Source organism: Saccopteryx bilineata, chromosome 12 (assembly GCF_036850765.1).
Source record: "Saccopteryx bilineata isolate mSacBil1 chromosome 12, mSacBil1_pri_phased_curated, whole genome shotgun sequence".
Lineage (NCBI taxonomy): Eukaryota > Metazoa > Chordata > Mammalia > Chiroptera > Emballonuridae > Saccopteryx > Saccopteryx bilineata.
Genome location: NC_089501.1, coordinates 27,777,049 through 27,796,400, shown reverse-complemented (window position 1 = coordinate 27,796,400; position 19,352 = coordinate 27,777,049). Strand labels below are relative to the sequence as shown.

Sequence of the window (19,352 nt, the reverse complement as noted above, 5' to 3'; positions counted from 1 at the left end):
AAGTACTTTCACAGACCATTTCTCTTTGAAGTTAAAGGTCAAAGAATAAAACATCCATTGATAATATAAAGTAATGGTTTCAGTAGAGACTCGGCTTGGATGGCATCCTGCACCCCATGACTTGTGTGCCCTCACTCAATCTTGAGACACACGCGCCTAATCAACACGGTCAGTCACAGAAAACACCCCAACATAAAACAGATCACTCAGGGAGGCTAGAGGAGCTCCTCACATACAGCCTTGTGCTCCTCACGAGGGCTTCTCTGTACTCCTGCAAATGGGTAATGTCACAAGTGATCACGGAATTATTAACTACCAGTGCTCTGTTTTTGGTCTGATGGCTTATGTACCTGTCTTCTGTCTTCAGTAGGACTGTTAGTGTAGCAAAATACCTTTCTGTGGCCTTTATATAATCTTCTGATTTACATAAGCTTCTTAAGGAAAACAATCTATCGAGAAAAAAGATCTTGAGTAAAGTGTATAGTGAACTGCACTACTATCTCTCACCTCCTAACAAAATAAAATGACAACTGGAGTTAATATGTAAAGGTTTACCATGAACACATGTGAAGAAAATATGGGCAGATATTCTTTATTGAGTTAATCGGGGTGACGCTGGTTAAAAAAATTAATATAGGTTTTAGGTGTACAATTCTACAATATTTGTATTTGGTATTCACCATCCCAAGTCGCCTCCTTCTATCACCATTTACGACCCCTACTGTCTCCTACCCTCCCCTTACTCTCTCCTCCTCCCCTCTTTCCTTCTGCAAATATTTTTATAATTTTGGGGTGGTAAACAACTTTTCAAGCATTGCGCCAAATTCAAAAATTCAATGAAAAAATTTGATACATTTGAATCCATGAAAATCCACAGAAATTTCTGTAAAGCCAAAAAACCCAAAACAAAACATCTACAAGCAAAATTGGAGTGGAGGAAACTAGAATAATCATTTTCAACATATGACAATGGTTATGTCCATGATCGATAATAAATGTATAAAAATCAAGTAGGAAAATATAACCCACAGTTTTGTAATACCAAAAATAATAAACAAGATGTCTAAAGAAATAAAACAGCTAAAAATATATTTACCTTCATTTTAAAATCAAAGAACTATAAATTAAAGAGTTATTCCATTTAAACCCAAATAATTTTTTTTTATATATATACAGAGACAGAGAGAGAGTTCTTAAAGCCTTCAGTCCACCCTACCCCCCATCAGCAGTCTACTCCAAGGATATCATGCTGTGAGTACACCCAAACTACCCCATGCTAGAGACCAGGTGGGAAGTCCTAGAGCAGGGGTCCCCAAACTTTTACACAGGGGGCCAGTTCACTGTCCCTCAGACCGTTGGAGGGCCGGACTATAAAAAAAAACTATGAACAAATCCCTATGCACAGTGCACATATCTTATTTTAAAGTATAAAAACAAAATGGGAACAAATACAATATTTAAAATAAAGAACAAGTAAATTTCAATCAACAAACTGCCTGACCTGTGGTGGCGCAGTGGATAAAGCCTCGACCTGGAATGCTGAGGTTGCCGGTTCAAAACCCTGCTCCTCCCCCCTTCTCTCTCTCTCTCTCTCTCTCTCTCCTCTAAAAAATGAATAAATAAAAGTAATTAATAAAAAAAAAACAACAACAACACCATAAATCAATAAACTGACCAGTATTTCAATGGGAACTATGAGCCTGCTTTTGGCTAATGAGATGGTCAATGTGCTCCTCTCACTGACCACCAATGAAAGAGGTGCTCCTTCTGGAAGTGCAGTGGGGGCGGATAAATGGCCTCAGGGGGCCACATGCGCCCTGCGGGCCTGTAGTTTGGGGACCCCTGTCCTAAAGCTACAGGAAGGGAGAGAGTAATACCTGGCCGGCAACTAGATGCTCTATTCCCTGCGGCTGCAACTCCAGCCACCATCTAGCTGACTATACTTGCAAGACAGTCTCTGAACCACACTGCCCAGACACACCTTTCCCAGTTGTTTAACTCATCAAAAACTGAGAGGTTCTGGAGTCTACAGAGCTGATGACCAGATGCTTAACAGAGATGAATTTATCAAGTCGGTAGACCTAACCAACATGGCTCCCTGACCACATGAGAGAACACATTTGTTTTTTCTCCTTCTCCCAGATTATATGCCTGAATCATCCTCACAGTAAAATGGTCAATGAAGGAATAAAAGGACTGGCTGCTGAAAGTGCACAATGGGCCAGCTTCACTCGAAGGTCACAGCCTAGTTCATCATTCCAGTGAAGGAAGGGAAATAATTACGGTTGCCTCATTGCCACGCCATCCCTGGTTTGGCTTTCAGCTCTTCCAACACTTTTGTAACTTGTTTCTTATATTAAACTCTCCTGATTAAATGACCAATTATGGCTTCTGTTTCTTTGATTGAACACCGTGGCCAGTAGAGTAAATTATCATATGACAGAAACATACACACACACCAGGGCACACTCCAAGCTAAATTTAATATAGGCAAAGAACTTTCTGTGTTGAGGGTTCACTTTTAAATTCTCAATCTCTTAAATGCAAAAAAATATTTCAATTACATCTTGTTTCAGTTGAATTTCAAGGAAGAAAAACAGCACGCAAAAATAATCCTGAAAACTGTGTTTCTTAAAGCTATGATTTAAAAAGATATGACTCAGTAAGTGAAAGTATTTAATAATTTAGAAAAAATATTTTTAGTTAAGCTCCTGAGCTTAACTAAAAGTAAGCTCAGGAAAAGTAGTTTGCTTCTGACACAGGACAGCCCTTCCTACCCTCAGGCAGAGGATAAAACAGCCTACTAAAAGGTAAAGCACCAGGGTTTTATCTAAGACATTGCTTTTCGTGCCTCAGCAGGTTTCTTGCCTATTCAGGTAGTAGGTCAGAGGTGAAACATAAAAGGTGGAAAAAAATACATTGCCCTCAGTTAAGTTTCTGTGATTTCTTTCTTTTTATTCTAAAATAATTTTTGGACCATAATGACTATATCTAAAAATGAAAACAAGTGTGGGGGGGGGGGGATAAAAAGCTTCAGTAATTTCCTATTGCTCTGAAAACAAAAAACAAAATTCCTAAAATGGTCTGCAAGACCCTGCCTAGCCCCTGACTGCCCTTCCCATCCTGTCACCCAACACATACCTCTCTCTGCACCAGCCATGCTGGCCTTCTCCCTTTCTGAGATGGCTATGCTCCCTGATACCCCGGGGCCTTTGCACAGGCTGCTGCCCCCTCTCAGAATCCTCTTCTGCCTGCCTGTCACTTCCTCAGACCTCTATGACTACACCCTGTGCAGAGTTTCTAGGCACCACTTATCACAGCTGCGACGTGATACAATCTTTTGGAATTCTCTGATAAACATCTGGCCCTGGGACTATACCCAATAATATCATATTAACTTTGTAAAGTGATGGATGATTACTAGACTTATTGAAGTGATCACATTCTAAGGCATATGAATGTCGAGTCACTATGTTGCACACCTGAAACTAATATGATATTGTATGTCAAATATACTTTCATGTAAATATATAAATAAATAAATGTCTGGTCCTGTGGGGATGGACTATGAGAAGAGGAAATAAGTCTTTCCTCTCCCCTTGTCACTATTTAGCCCCCACCTCTTCCAAAGAACTGCTCACACAGTAGAAACTAAATGCTTGTTGTTAATAAGTCACTAACTATAACAATAAACCCTAATCTAGCATCTACTGTCTCTCGGGCACTTTTATGATTCATTTACATATAATAATTCATTTAATCCTCAACATAAACTTATGAGGCAGCTACTGTTATTATCCTCGTTTTATGGGTGAGGAAACTAAGACACAGCGATGTGACGGGACCCGCCCAAGGACGAACAGCAGTTATTGGCAGAGACAGAACGCACACACCAGCAGTCTGGCTCTGGAACCAGCTCCTTCACCACTAAGTTCTGTGGCCTGGATATGCCTAAGTGACAATTGATTAGCTCAGGGACAAGGGAGAGCAGAGCAAAGAGCAGCTAAAGAATGTCTCTCGTGGGAGGATAAATTGAGTTGGATCCCAGTGTGTTGCATAATAAAAAGGGAAGTGAAAAGGTCACTCCTGGGGTAGAGACCAGAAATAATCCACACAAGTCTGAGCTGACGGTAATCAAAGATACGTTTCAGCAGAGACGGAGCATTTCTGAGAGCGAAGCATCAAGATCACGTGCAGAAAGAGGCACCTGGAGCCCGACTCTCTAAACTGGCAAAGTGCAATGAGAGCAGAAGTTGACAGAAAAATACCTGAGCCCTTTGAATTCTTAACTCCAAGTTATGCATGTAATACACGTCCTTTATAAGAGAAAAGACAGAGTCCCACAGAGGTGTGCGTCCCAGACCAGTACTTACTTCCCAGCCAACAGGTTTGCTCCCTGCTCTCTCACATACTTGTGTCAATTAAAGCAGTGGTCCCCAACCTTTTTTGGTCCACGGACCGGTTTAATGTCAGAAAATATTTTTACGGACCGGCCTTTAGCATGGGACAGATAAATGTATCACGTGACCGAGACAAGTATCAAGAGTGAGTCTTAGACGGATGTAACAGAGGGAATCTGGTCATTTTTTAAAAATAAAACATCGTTCAGACTTAAATATAAATAAAATGGAAATAATGTAAGTTATTTATTCTTTCTCTGCGGACCGGTACCAAATGGCCCATGGACCGGTACTGGTCCGCGGCCCGGGGGTTGGGGACCACTGAATTAAAGGAGATAAAGTGTTTAACACAGGGTCTGCCAAAGAGTAAATTCAATGAAGGCATGTATAAAATCAACAAATATTTACATAACACTGTGTACAAGGCTCTGCTCTAAGTGCTTGACAAATACTGATGAATAAATGACTACACACATATGTTATATAGAGACCATCAGGAGTGCTGTGAACACATGAAACTGCTCATACTAAGCTCGAGTGTTACTCAAGTGATGAGAAATAAGGCTAAAAAGAATATTGAGTGTAGGAATACACATTTCCTCACACATGTTGTAGCAGTCCCTGGGAAACTCTGAGCGGAATCATAACAAAGGGAAGTCATGATTTTAGGAAAATTGATAATCAAACCGTAGAAAAGAGACACAAGCAATGGCAATGGAGTAGAGAAATAAATAAAACTAAAAATCTGTACTAAAGAAATAATACATTATTGAGGACTGATTATGTCTGAGGTACTCGTAGAGATGATTTCAAAGATTACCCCATGAACTAATGTTAATAAAGTCTCAAATCTTATTCCTGAAAGACATGTTGAAAAGCTTTCTAGCAATAGTAAATTCACAACTGAACATAATTGGAAAAAAGGAAATGGTACAGTATGGGCAATATGATCCCATTTTTGTACAAATAAAAGAAAATAAGTGACCCATACACAGAATAAAGCTCCTCCGGTAATAAGCCAAAATATAAATAGCATATAATAAGATAACAATTTTTAGATTCTTTGTACTTTTTTGCATTTTCTCAACTTTCTGCAATATGTAATATTGTTATAACAAAGGAAAATATCGTAAGCTTTCTCTGCAAAGATTTTAGACCTAGAAGGACCCACCTAATCTAAATCGCTCTTATTATGATAAAGGAAACCAAAAGTCAGAGAAGCGAAGCAATTGTTCAAAGGTCACATAGTAAATAATTCCTGTGACTCCAAGTTTAAGACTCTTTACCCAATCCCTATCTCTCAAAACCTTTTGTCTGAATCATCCCAGAAAAATCAATGTTGTTTTTCTTCGAAAGTTTCTAAGAGATGACAGATGTAAAACATTTTTATATATCAACATGCTTCGCATTTACTTCCTTTGAGCTGATTGGTATAATATTTATTTTTTATTTATTTATTTATTTATTTATTTTTAAACACTTTTTAAATTTTTATTTATTTATTTTTTGTGGCAGAGACAGAGTCAGAGAGAGGGACAGATAGGGACAGATAGACAGGAAGGGAAGGGAGAGAGATGAGAAACATCAATTCTTTGTTGTGGCTCCTTAGTTGTTCATTGATTGATTTCTCACATGTGCCTTGACCAGGGGGCTTCAGCAGAGCGAGTGATCCCTTGCTTGAGCCAGCGACCTTGGGCTCAAGCTGGTGAGCCCTGCTCAAACCAGATGAGCCTGCGCTCAAGCTAGCGACCTCGAGGTCTTGAACTTGGGTTCTCCACATCCCAGTCCGACGCCCTATCTACTGCGCCACTGCCTGGTCGGGCGGTAAAATATTTAAATAGTGTACAAGTATAGAGTTGTTTTGTACTTATTTCCCTGGTTAACCCCAAAACAGAAAGGACAACACAGTCTATTCATAATGTCCCTGACCCACATACTTTCCCCCCTGAATATACTTCATTCACCTGCTCCGAACTCTCCAGAAGTTTCTAAGGTAAATGATGCTGGATGGCACTTTACAGGAAGCCAGTGTGTTTGGCCATGTAAGTTATTATGGAACAAACTTTGTGCCAAGGACATTTAACCGGCTCCACCACCACCTGAAAAAGCTCAGGCATAAGATTCCTTTGTCTCGGTTTGCATCAAGTGTATTGTTGATTGTGGAGAAGGTACTGCTATGGAAACTTTGAAGAGCTCTATTGGTGGTAAGCTGTAAAGTGAAATCCATTCCATATTCTGATGAATGGTTGAACTGGAAAGAACATACAAACGTTAACCGGATCACAGCAATGGCCAGAGATTGACATGGCTGAGAGTTAATAAAGAGCAATTACAGGACAAGCCAGGGCAGAGTCAGGAAAAGGCAACTCCAGGACAAGAAAGCAAATGAGAGCACAGGTAGGCTCCTGAGAGATGGAAACTGCACAGTGAAGGGAGTAAGAGACTGTGTATCCGGGGGGCCTGTACGCACGACAAGAGCACTGGGCTCCTTTCATCAGTGCACCTCTGAGGTCCATGGAAGAAAAGGGGCAAAATGCAATCAGCAGCAGCAGCCTTGTAACCCAACACCAACACAGTTGAAGACATGAAGGACATTTAGTACTGTTCTTAGTTTTTATTGTAGCATCATGTATGAAGTCAGTGGCTGGACAAGCGTTGATTAGAAGAAGACCCAGATGAAGAAATTGCAGTTGCTGTGTCTTCTATGCCTTCCCAGCCTAGAGAATGCTGCTCCTCCCACTTTAGTGTGCAAATCCCTGAGATCGATGGGAATGCAGACTCTGGTTTAGTAGGTCTGGGATGAGGCCCAGGATCTTGCATTACTTACACCTTTCAAGGTCTATTTTGCACTTTGAGTGGCACTTACACCCCTGCATAGTTTTATAAATCATCCATTGGAAATGGTCCTTTGAAAACTTGGTTCACTGAGTTATGCAGTTCTTCCAAATGTTGACACGTCACATTATGCCATATAAAAAAATCACATTCCTATCTCCATCATTTCACCAGATTGGGAAGCTGTTGAGCATACACTGACATGCAAGTCTGCAGACCACACTTTGGGTAGCAAGGATTAAAGGGGCTTCTGACTAAGGAAAAATAAACCAAATGCAGTCACACTGAAGCTTAGCAATGAGAACAAGAAAAACAACGAATTATTCAGGGAACACTATGTGCTACTTTGTATACACATCTATTTAATCTCCTAAAAATACCTAACCTGGTTTTATCATCTTTTTTATGGTTATGGAAGCTGATAGTCAGGAAACTTAAGTTATTTGCCTACATTTAAAAAGCTAATAACAGTACCAGGATTTAAACCCAATTCTGTCTGACTTCAAAACCATTCATCAATAAGCTCAAGTGATGCAATTAAAAAGTTTATTAGTTTTGTGATTGTGGAAAGCCCTCCAAATTTCTCTGAGCCGTGGTATTTTCATCTCTAGTATTGGTAATAATGGCAGAGCTATGATTCCAAAGGAGGTACTAGATGTAGAAATATTTTGAAATATATAAAGCATCTTACTTATAAAGATACAATTGTTGTAAGTAGCTGATTCTTTTTATGCCTTCATCTCCTCCCCCTCCCTTCCATAGTTCTTAAACTAGTATTGGATGCTGCACGCCTTCTTTTAAAGCAGATATTTCCACAATTTTTGGTCTCCGGATCCCTTTACATTCTTAAAAAATACTGAGGACCCTAAGAAGCCTTTCAGGTAATTGTGGACATTCTTCTTTAAAGCTACACCAAAATTCTACAAGTGGCCACTTCTTAAAGGCAACATGCAACGCGAAAGTTGAAACAATATTAATGAACTTCCCATACTGTAACATTAAAATCCATCAGTCTATTTTACATGTTAGGTGGCACTTAAACCCCTCATAGTTTTATAAATCATCCATTGGAAATGGTCCTTTGAAAACTTGGTTCACTGAGTTATGCAGTTCTTCCAAATGTTGACACGTCACATTATGCCATATAAAAAAATTACATTCCTATCTCCATCATTTCACCAGATTGGGAAGCTGTTGGGCATACACTGACAGATACAAGTTCTTCAAAATTCTAGTTTCTGCTTGAAAGCTCAGGTTTTATCATAGGCAACAGTTATATACATTTGTTTTCCTTGAAGTGAATGTTAACATCATTCATTTTTGAGAAAATATGTACCAAATACCCAAGTCTGAATAATCACAGTTTGCCAGTTGTTCTTTCTACTAAAAATGATGATCCAAGAAAAAAAGCAGCCAGTTCAGCTTACAACATCAACAATTGCACGACTGCTTTTCCTCCGGCAAACAAGGGCCTCTCAGAGTGCATAGCAGTTCTATGCATTGTTCCAACTTTGTCATACAGAATATTAAAGATGGGTAATTTAGGCTGCTTTAGCCTTGTTGAAATTCAATCAAGGCTGCTTCATTAGGGACATTTTTACTGCTTCATCTAGATATTTTTTAATTATAAGTGGATGACTACTTGTACAATTGGTGCCATGCCTTGATTTCCCCTAAGGCGCCAGCACTTTTACTGGCACCGATGTTTTAATGCCATCGGTGTAAACATCAACATGGTGAAAAGGGCAAACATCTTACCGCTGCTGTTACAGTCCTGTGGATTTCACGGTTCCCCTGAAGGACCTCCAGGGGATACACACACCAGGCTTTGAGAACTGCCACCTGAAACAGTTTGGCTGAAACTCGACTCTACCTGTGTTATCTTATTTATAAACATAGTTATCCAAAATCACATAAAGGTACTCTGGAGAATGAGGCTCTGTTTGAAAAACAATCTCACGGTGGTTGTATTTATTTGGCCACACAATAGCATCATGAAAAACCACCTGAGTTTCCTTTCAGTTCTCTCCATGAGAGAACACAAGCTCCAGATGTCTGCTAATGTAAAAAGCTTTTCAAGGGAAAGAAACCAGCTTTAGAGCAAGCTACACGCTCAGGATTATTCTCCTGAAAGCCAGTATAAAATGATCGTAAAGGGTCCCAAATCATACTTGGAATAAAATGTTTGCCACCTAAATATGTGCAAAGTCCTAAGATATGATGAGAACATGAGCAATCCACAAACAAGAAACACTTGGAAAACTCACTCTCTCCAAAACAACTTTCTATCCTACCTATTTCCCTATTCTATTACATTTTATTTTTTTATTTATTTTATTTTATTTTTTTGAGTTTAAAGATTTTATTTATTCATTATAGAGAGGGGAGGTGGGGGGAGGAGCAGGAAGCATCAACTCCCATATGTGCCTTGACCAGGCAAGCCCAGGGTTTTGAACTGGCAACCTCAGCGTTTCCAGGTTGACGCTTTATCCACTGCACCACCACAGGTCAGGCCCTCTATTACATTTTAAACATAGCAAGAACGAAACTCAAAAAAAGAAGAAAGCCACTTTCCCAGAAGATGTGTACCCTGGAAAGTCACAGTAGCTCCGGGCTACCGACTTCGCACAGTGCAAATGACAAACAGAAGAGGTTTGTCATTACAAATGCCAAACAGAAGAGGCAATAGCCATTAGTGCAGAATAAAATATGAGTTAAAATTCCTTTTGTTTATCATCTGCTACTTACTAATACTATGACTTTTGCCTATCAATTTAACCCATGATTTCTAGAAGTAGAGTAAATAAAACACTCACATCTGAATACCCAGAGGCACCTTGTTAAAAATGCAAGTTCCTAGGGTCCATTGCTGTCTCTGTCTGCTCAGTTGCTATAACAAAATACCAGAGACTGGGTGGCTTAAAGAACAGAAATTTATTTTCTCACAGTCCTGGAGACTGGGAAGTCCAAGATCAAGATGCTGACCAATTTGCTTCCTAGTGAAAGCGCTCTTCCCCGGCTTGCAGATGGCCACCTTCGCGTGTCCTCATGTGCTCAGTGAGCGCAGGGGGAGAGAAAAAGATTCCCTTCTCTTCCTCTTCTGAGGAGGCCACTAATCCAACTCTCATGACCTCATACAAACCTAATTGTACTTCCCAAAGGCCCTACCTCCAAATAACATCACACTAGGGGTAGGGTTTCAACCTAAGAATTGGGGTGGGGGCTGGACACAAACATTCATTCCATTATAATTCCAGATATTCCAAATCACAACCTCTGGGACTGGAACCCCAAAATCCATGTCGTTAAGTTCCCAAGTGGTTCCCATGCACACTAATGTTTGAGAATCCTGATAATACCACGGTGAGCCAGGTACTTGCTTATCTGTGAAGAAGGTTTGTCACCATACTCTCCTGTTTCAAAGTGATTGAGGTGTTGAGGATCAATTAAGAGTATAGAGGGCCCTGGCCAGTTGGCTCAGTGGTAGAGTTTCAGCTTGGCATGTAGATGTCCCAGGTTTGATTTCCTGTCAGGGCACACAGGAGAAGTGACCATCTGCTTCTCATCCCTCCCACTTCTTCTTCTCTCTCTCTCTTTCTCTTCCCCTCCCACAGCCATGATTAGACTGGTTCAAGCACATTGGCCCTGGGGAACTTCCGTGGGGCCTCCGCCTCAGGTCCTAAAAATAGCTCGGTTGTGGGGTTGCTGGGTGGATCCCGGTCAGGGTTTTGTGGGAGTCTGTCTCTCTATCTCCCCTCCTCTCACTTGGGGAAAAAAAAAAAAGAAAAAGAAGAAAAACAAACCCGACTATGTGGGAAAATACTTTCTAAAACTGCTAAGAGTTATGGGGATGATTATAATCACCTAAGTTTTTACTACCTACATCTGCACCAAATCCTATTATAAAAACTATGAGTGAAGAAGAAAATGATGAAAAATATTATAGCTGTTACCATAGTTCTTATAATTCAATCTCAGATAAATAAAATACTCAGAAAATAATGTGATCTAGTTAATATTTAGCTGAACATTCTGGCATTTTTTTTAAAAAATCCCTCTTAAAATGTATTACTATACTTTCTTTCCTGGTAAATAAATAAATTAGCTCTTATTTGATGCCAAAGGGTTTTCATGTTAGGTCAACATTCTGATAAACAATTTTTGTATCTGTTCTGCTAAATGTATTTTTGTTTACTTTTTTGCTGTTTGGAGAATATTTTATGGTTGATAGAGGCATGATTATTTTCATCAAAGGCAGATCTCTAATTACAAGGTGTATTCCAAAAACTTATTTGTTCCTAAATTGTTTGGAACTTGACATGCCCTTACCCTGGCTCCCCACCCAAAAAACAATTATGAATCACAGTTATGTTCCCTGGCTTGTCCAGTAAGCCCATAATGTAGATAAAATGCATTTTCTATGTCTTAAAAGTCACAAAAATTTTCTACTGGAATCATCACAAACAAAATTTGGACATCATGAGGCAGGGGACAGCAAAACTGAGTGTCCAGGGTTCACTGAAAAAGTGGAATAGAAGGGAGAAAGAAAGACACTGAAAGAGGGGCTGAGTATCCGTGAGAAAGAGACTGCATGGAGGGAAAACATCTGAGCTGCAATGCTGAGGGAGAAAGACCAGAATGTGACTCAGGGCAGAGGAGAGGAAGCCTCAGAAAACAAGGCTGGAGAAAACAGTCCCCGACCAGAGTCACAGACTGAATGTGGGGTGTGACAGCAAAGTCATCAAGACAGAAGAGGCCCTGGTGTAAGCGAAAGAGGCTCACTAACTTTCCACCTGCAGGATGGCCTTACCGATACATGTCAGATGTCATACGTGGGTTGTCTGTACCTGAGCAAATGCCCAGGGGCTAGATGCAAACTCTGAATACTAGTTACCATTATCACAGAGTCCCTGCTTGGCCTCTTAAGTGCAAGGGCCTTATTTGTAGCTTTTGTTTATAGTTCATTAGCTGCCTTTACCATCTCCCTTTTTTTGTTGTTGTCAAGCCAGTAGCCACGGCCACCATCACAGCCGCCTGGCCCATGCAGGTTCGCATTTGATTCGGACAGAAGGTAATGAAACAATGGAGCCAAAAACTGGTGGGACATTAGCTTTAATCCTAGCTTGCACCCGGCAGGCAAGAAATACACACAGTGAGAAAACACTTTCCTTTCCATTCAGGGCTCCCAAAGCCACAGACTTATCCGAGTTTCCTAGAATCAAAGGTTTCTAGCTCACCAGCCTTATTCGCCTCTGTTCCCCATCTCCTTCTCTCTGCACAAACTCTGCACTAATGGGCTTCTCCCTCAGCACTCCATATTCTTGGCTGCTTCTCCTATCCTCCACGTGGCCTTTCTCTGCTCTCCTCCAGCATGGGCTCGTCCTAGAACATAATCACTCTTCCCCCGGAACAACATGATCTCTATTCCTTTTAAAACGTTTTGGTGCGAAAGCCCTCCCCCAACACATATTAACATAATCATGTCCATCCCAAGCAAGAAGGGCATAACTAATATTATCACCTGGGCAACGGGCTTGCACGTGGGCAGCGCCATCTTTAACAAAGTGAGCATAACATATTTTATCTGCCCAACATTGTTGTTGTTGATTTTTAGAGAGAGAAAGAGAGAGGAGAAGTGGGAAGCATCAACTCGTAGTAGTTGCTTCTTATATGTGCCTTGACCAGGCAAGCCCAGTGTTTTGAACCGGTGACCTCAATGTTCCAGGTCAATGCTTTATCCACTGCGCCACAACAGGTCAGGTTACCATCTCTGTTTTAAAATGATTATATATATTATATTTATTACTATACATAATAGTGATAATTATCATCATTGTATGCTAATAAAATGTTTGATCCCAGTTTGATCACCTCCCTGAATTTATACCCAAGTGTAATCTCTCTTAGTGCACTTATATTTGGGTTCCTGACCTTCAATTGGCCATATCAGTAAGTGGTTGCACATTTAGCCTTTCCAGCTTGCCCTTTTCCAAGCCAAAGTGTCACCAAGTCTAAGTGGAAATGCAGTGCATTCATTCGTTCATTCATTCAACCAAAAGCTGACACTGAGTGTAAGGCACTGTGTTAGTCCCAGTAGTAAACACAAGTCTTGATCAGTATCTGGAAATCTTTGGCTCATTTTATTAGAACATAAAACAAGAACCATAAATAGGATACTCTGGTCATCTTGAAATAAAATATGAAACTATAGCTGGATTGATGTTAAATTTTATAAAGGCCAATGTCAATTTCAGGTAAAAATAAGAGCAAAGAACTTTTTCTTTTTTAATAATTTGAGAGAGAGAGACAGGAAGGGAAAGAATGAGAAGCATCAACTCAAAGTTACACCTCAGTTGTTCATTGACTGCTTCTCATCTGTGCCTTGACCAGGAAGCTCAAGCTGAGCCAGCGACCTTTGGGCTCTAGCCAGCAACCTTGGGATCATGTCAATGATCCTGCATTCAAGCCAGCAACCCTGCGCTCAAGCTGAAGAGTCTGTTCAAGCTGGCGACCTCAGGGTTTCAAACCTGGGAACTCAGCATTCCAGGTTTTCTGTGCTACACCATTCAGGTGCAAAAAAGTAATCTTGAATATTCTCCATGCGTACTCCACAGATAACATATGTGTTGCAAGAGGAAATACAGAGAAACTAACAGAATTAACAAACTCACACCCAAATTTCTGATAAATAAGGTCAACTTCAGTCACTTCCAAAGTTCCTCTGGTCATTTTGAAATAAAATGCTAAACTATGGCTGATCAGATGTTAAATTTTATAAACCAAAGGGCAATGTCAATTCTAAATCAGATTAAAAGCAGAGAACTATCTCGAATATTCTCCATGCTGTACTCTAGAAATAAGATAATGTGTTGCAAGGGGAAGCAGAGAGAAACTAACAGAATTAATAACATTCATATCCAAATTTCTGATAAACAGATGTTGGTCACATATGTTTGTAAATATGATATATAGGTTTGCTCACTTATAGTCTGCAATGGGTGTGGGGGACAGGCTGTAAGCAGGCAGTGTTGTTATACCCTAAGGCAGGGGTCGGGAACCTATGGCTTGTGAGCCAGATGTGGCTCTTTTGATGGCTGCATCTGGCTCGCAGACAAATCTTTAATAAAAAAAAAAAAAACGTTAAAAATATAAAACATTCTCATGTATTATAATCCATTCATTTCCTACCACTCGTGTTCATGGTTGCCAGTGGCTAGAGCCAATCACAGCTGTCCTCTGGAACAACACCAAATTTTTATTGAATAATGCGTAACATGGCCCTGGCCAGTTGGCTCAGCGGTAGAGCGTCGGCCTGGCATGCGGGGGACCCGGGTTCAATTCCCGGCCAGGGCACATAGCAGAAGTGCCCATTTGCTTCTCCACCCCCCCCTTCCTCTCTGTCTCTCTCTTCCCCTCCCGCAGCCAAGGCTCCATTGGAGCAAAGATGGCCCGAGCGCTGGGGATGGCTCCTTGGCCTCTGCCCCAGGCGCTAGAGTGGCTCTGGTTGCAGCAGAGCAATGCCCCGGAGGGGCAGAGCATTGCCCCTGGTGGGCGTGCCGGGTGAATCCCGGTCGGGCGCATGCGGGAGTCTGTCTGACTGTCTCTCCCCGTTTCTGGCTTCAGAAAAATACAAAAAAAAAAAAAAAAAAGAATAATGCGTAACGTACACAGGTCGTTGTATGGCTCTCACGGAATTACATTTTAAAATATGTGGCGTTCATGGCTCTTTCAGCCAAAAAGGTTCCCAACCCCTGCCCTAAGGCTTAGTTTTAAGTCTAATGCTTTCCCACCCTAAATGACTTTGTATCACAGACTTCCTTGTTTGTATATTAGATTAAAGGTTTTGATTTCTACACTATAAAATGGGGCAGACTGGGAACTTGCTCTCTCTCAGTTCCTGAGATTAGCGTTAGAGAGGAGAGCAGAGAAAGGCCATGTGGAGAACAGGAGAAGCAGCCAAGATGGTGGAGTGCTGAAGGAGAAGCCAGTTTGTGCAGAGAGAAGGAGATGGGGAACAGAGGTGAATAGGCTGCTGAGGTAGAAAACTTTGATTCTAGGAAACTCGGATAAGTCAGTGGCTTTGGGAGCCCTGAATGGAAAGGGAAGTATTTTCCCACTGTGTGTATTTCTTGCCTGCCGGGTGCAAGCTAGGATAAAGATGATGGCCTACCAGTTCTTAGCTCTGTTGTTTCATTACCGTCTGTCCGAATCAAATGGGAACCTGCATGTGAATGGCCACGATGGCAGCTCCTGGCCATACACAAGGCTACATCTGCCTCTTAGAAAGAACTCTTTCATTGAAACGTGAAAGTAGTCTTCCCTCACCACCACCGACCCACAAGGCCCTGTCCACATGCAGAGGTCCGTGCATTCATACGTATAGCAGAAGGTCACAACCAAAAATAAAGTTGCAGAACAGCTCCCTGGAGAATGGAGAAATTTACTATCATAAGGTTGAAAGTTACCTGACCCTTTAAAATGACGCCAAGGAACAACAGCATTTCAAATAAGTCTTCAAGTCCAATCTCAGTGCAAGTGGACATTTCAGTTCCAAAGTTAATTTGGAACCAAGGAAAGGCGTCTAGTGTTTAACAGTGTTTAACATGACTACTGAATCATATAGAGAACACTACTTCCTATAGAAGTAGAAAACTTGGAGGTTTCCACAATCTGACTTGGTGCCTGGGGACAAGCACTTCCAGGCCCCAAGATCAAAGGCCCCCAGAGCAGAGCCAGCAAGCATCCCCTGGGATCAAACAAGACACTGGGAGAAGCAAGGGAAGGGCAGCATTGTCCGCCTCTGCATCCACTCTGACATACCTATTTCATTTAAGTTTAGCTGAAATACCTTCAGAAAAATGCCAAAGTTATGTCGTCACTGATTATCTCCTGAAGGCGACTCTTGTGTTTATCGTGCTGATAAAACCTTTGATGATGACCTCCTTGGTGGCTGTCCTCTCATAACCTCAACCCCAGGTGCAATGAGTCAACCCATTTCTCCAGCATTATGAGAAGTAGGCTCATGCTGAATCCGAAAAAGGAACCCCATAACTGCAGCTCTTTTCTAGATAGAAGCCATGTCCCCAAGCTCTTTGATGACAGCTGTCACATTCCTTTTGGAGATCTTTCCCTTGGGAAGTGCATTATTTGGAAAAGGTCTGGAGGGAAGAAGGGTACTGAAGTAGGGCAGGGAAAGAAGAATGGGCAAATTAAGTTTAAAAAACACAGCAACAAGTTAGGGTGGATATTAACGTCCCACAGTATTTTATCGAAAGGCATCAGCAAAAAGTCTTTCTAATTCAATTTGTGTTAGAGCGGAAGACCCTACCTAATGAGATAAAAAATATTCAGAATTGTTCTACTTGTGAAAGTCAGTCCTAGAACACTTCCATGTCAAATACTCAAGAGTTGCATTATCAGGGCGTAACAGAATGCTGCTTCACCAACAGATTGCAGTGGTCAAAGGTTGGAATGCATGCTCCAAAGGTAGACTTTTATTGACATTGACAGTGGATCTCTAAGTAAATGAGTCGGAAAGATCTAAAAACTAAATTTAGCAACTGGAAATTTAGCAACCATTCGAGAGTAGGGGCATTTAGATATGATTTCACATTGGAGTTCACAAACAGATTCCATGTATAATTACTGAATACTTCACAGTGTGCTAAATACCCAAAAGTACTGATACTGAATAATTTAAGTGACTGAGATATAAAAGGTTTCCTATTAACAAAAACCAGAAAGACTCTCTAGACGAAAACTAAGTTCTCATTAATAGCATGTATTCTAAACTTAAACAGTGATACTGATGCAAAAATATATCTTGAGATAAAAGTACTTACTTAAATCTTAGGCTTATTTTTAAATACTAATAATATGACACCATGTCTTATTTTTTTTAATATAATGTCCTAGTTAAATTGCTTTTTCTTAAGTTTATTGATTTTAGAGAGACGGAGAAAGGAAGAGAGAAAGGAAGAGAGAGAGAAAGGCAGAGAAGGATTCATTTGTTGTTCCACTTAGTTGTGCATTCATTGGTTGCTTCCCGTATGTGCCCTGACCAGGGATGGGAACCCTCGCAACCTTGATGTTTCCAGACAACACTCTAACCCGCCAGGGAGTGACACCATCTCTTTAGTCTAGGAATGTTGGTTCCTCAAAGTACTTTAACATTTTCATGATACCCAAAACATAGTGAAAATGAAAATTCTTATGAAAGGAAAAGATTTCAAAATTAAAAAATATATTCCCTACATAGCATTTTTTCAATCATACAATGTAAGTATTTTAGGGTACAGTATACATAGAAATCTTTCAAAATAACCCAAGTTTTCAGTTTACTTCCCTACATACATTGTCTCATTTGATCCTCAATAAAATCCTATGTGATGTGCAACAGGGTTGAGGTTGTCCTCATTTTAACACAGAAGAAACCGAGATTTGTGAGAGGTTATACAAGGCAATTAATAACAGCCATGGAACCAAGAACACATGCTTCTGACTCTCAGCCCAGCACTGCTCACCATAGATCTCGACTGGAAAACAACCCCCACACTTCATCAAGTTGACTGTGGATCCTGCAACTTGTCATAACAAAATAGCAGAAGAATAATGACGACCCTTGTTAGCAACAAAAATCGTGTAGCCTGTGGTTAAAAGAGTGGACAGAGAATCGTAAACGTTTTTTACACTCATATGACATGCATATTGATGGAATTTCTGAACAGCTGCGAGGAAATTCCTAAACTAAACAGAGCCCATGGAAAAAGTATTTTTTCTAAAGTTCCCGGTAAAACTTGAGCTCTGTTCAATCTATTCAAGTGGAATCAGTTAATGGAATCAGAAAAGTCATCATCAACGCTGTCCCCAGAGCCATCCAAAGGTCACCCAGCAGGGGTAAAACATTATTGGTGGTTGGTTCCTAAGACCAACATTTTGCTGGCTGGTCATTTTCCCCTTCTAAACACCTTGTACTTTCGGAGGGTTAGAGGTGATATTGCTAAAGTTCGCAGCCTGCTTTCGTCAACAGGCTCTTTTACAAGCATCAGTTAATACAAGTGAGAGTGACCTGTGCCCTGGGGTAAAGTGAAGGAACGGGAGTGATGAGCACGCTCTGCAGCCCGCAGAGCGGAGCGTGAAGGTGACGGGCTGCACACCGGCTGCCTCTCTCCGGGGCCCGGGTGCTGACGGCGTCCGGAGCGCAGGAGCCGAGCGCCGCCCTCCCCGCCCCGGGCGCCGCGCACCTACCAGCGAGAGCACTTTATAGGTGTTGGGGTCCTTGGCCGGACGGGCGCGCGCCGCCTTCTCCAGCGGCTCCTCCCCCAGGTCCATGGGGGCCAGCAAGGACGCGGCCGTCTGCGGGTCCCCGGGCGCCTCGGCGCCGTGGCCGCGGCTCGGCTCGCGGCCGTTCCCCGCCGGGCCCTCCCGGCGGCCGTGCCCGCCCTCGCCGCGGCTCCCGCCCCCCGCATGGCCGTCGCGCTCCATCGTGGCGCGGGCGCTCCCGCCCCGCCGCCCGACCCGCCTTTAATAGGCTCCGCGGCAGCCCCGCCCCGCCGGCCGCGCCCGCCCCTCGCGCCAGACCCTTGGCTCCCGGCCCGCCGCCCGGCGCTGGGAGCGAGGGGAAAGCAACTCAACGCCCCGGATTATTTGGCTTCCTGTCTGATTTCGGGCACTCTGTGTGTCGGTTATTTTGGGTCCTTTACGTGGGCGCGTCTTTAACTTCCCCCAGAGCCTTCCCCTCCCCGCGCCCCGGGCACCTTCCGAATACTTGCAGGAATCGCCCTGCGTGGCCTCGCGGCGCGGGCTGGACTGGAATTGCAGTGTGGTCTGCAAAGGGCATGAGATCATGGGGCCCCAAAAATAGAGCGGGAGAAGCAGGAGGGGAGGGATGCAGCGGACGCGCTGCAAGGTGGGAAGCACGGAGTCGGGACGGAATCGTGTTTCTAAGGGTGAATATGCAAATAGACTATAGGGACAAGCATGGGGGACCGCAGCCTTTCCCCCCTCCTACGTAGAAATGAACAATAATTCCTTCAAAGCTCCGATACTACCTACGCTACTCTGAGAGAGAAACATCCAACCTTAAAGATCTGGTTTTACAAAACATGAGGAAGTTTT

At 42.1% G+C, this 19,352-nt stretch overlaps 1 protein-coding gene across 1 annotated transcript in view; it reads right to left on the bottom strand.

Moving 5' to 3' along the window:
• Positions 1-18,726, bottom strand: part of ENPP1 (ectonucleotide pyrophosphatase/phosphodiesterase 1) — a 68,366-nt gene extending 49,640 nt beyond the window's left edge. The window contains exon 1 of the mRNA XM_066247732.1: positions 18,483-18,726. Within this exon, the coding sequence (XP_066103829.1) occupies positions 18,483-18,719 (237 nt within the window). The 5' untranslated portion in view covers positions 18,720-18,726. The remainder of the gene's footprint in view (positions 1-18,482) is intronic.
• Between the last annotated feature and the right edge of the window lie 626 nt (positions 18,727-19,352).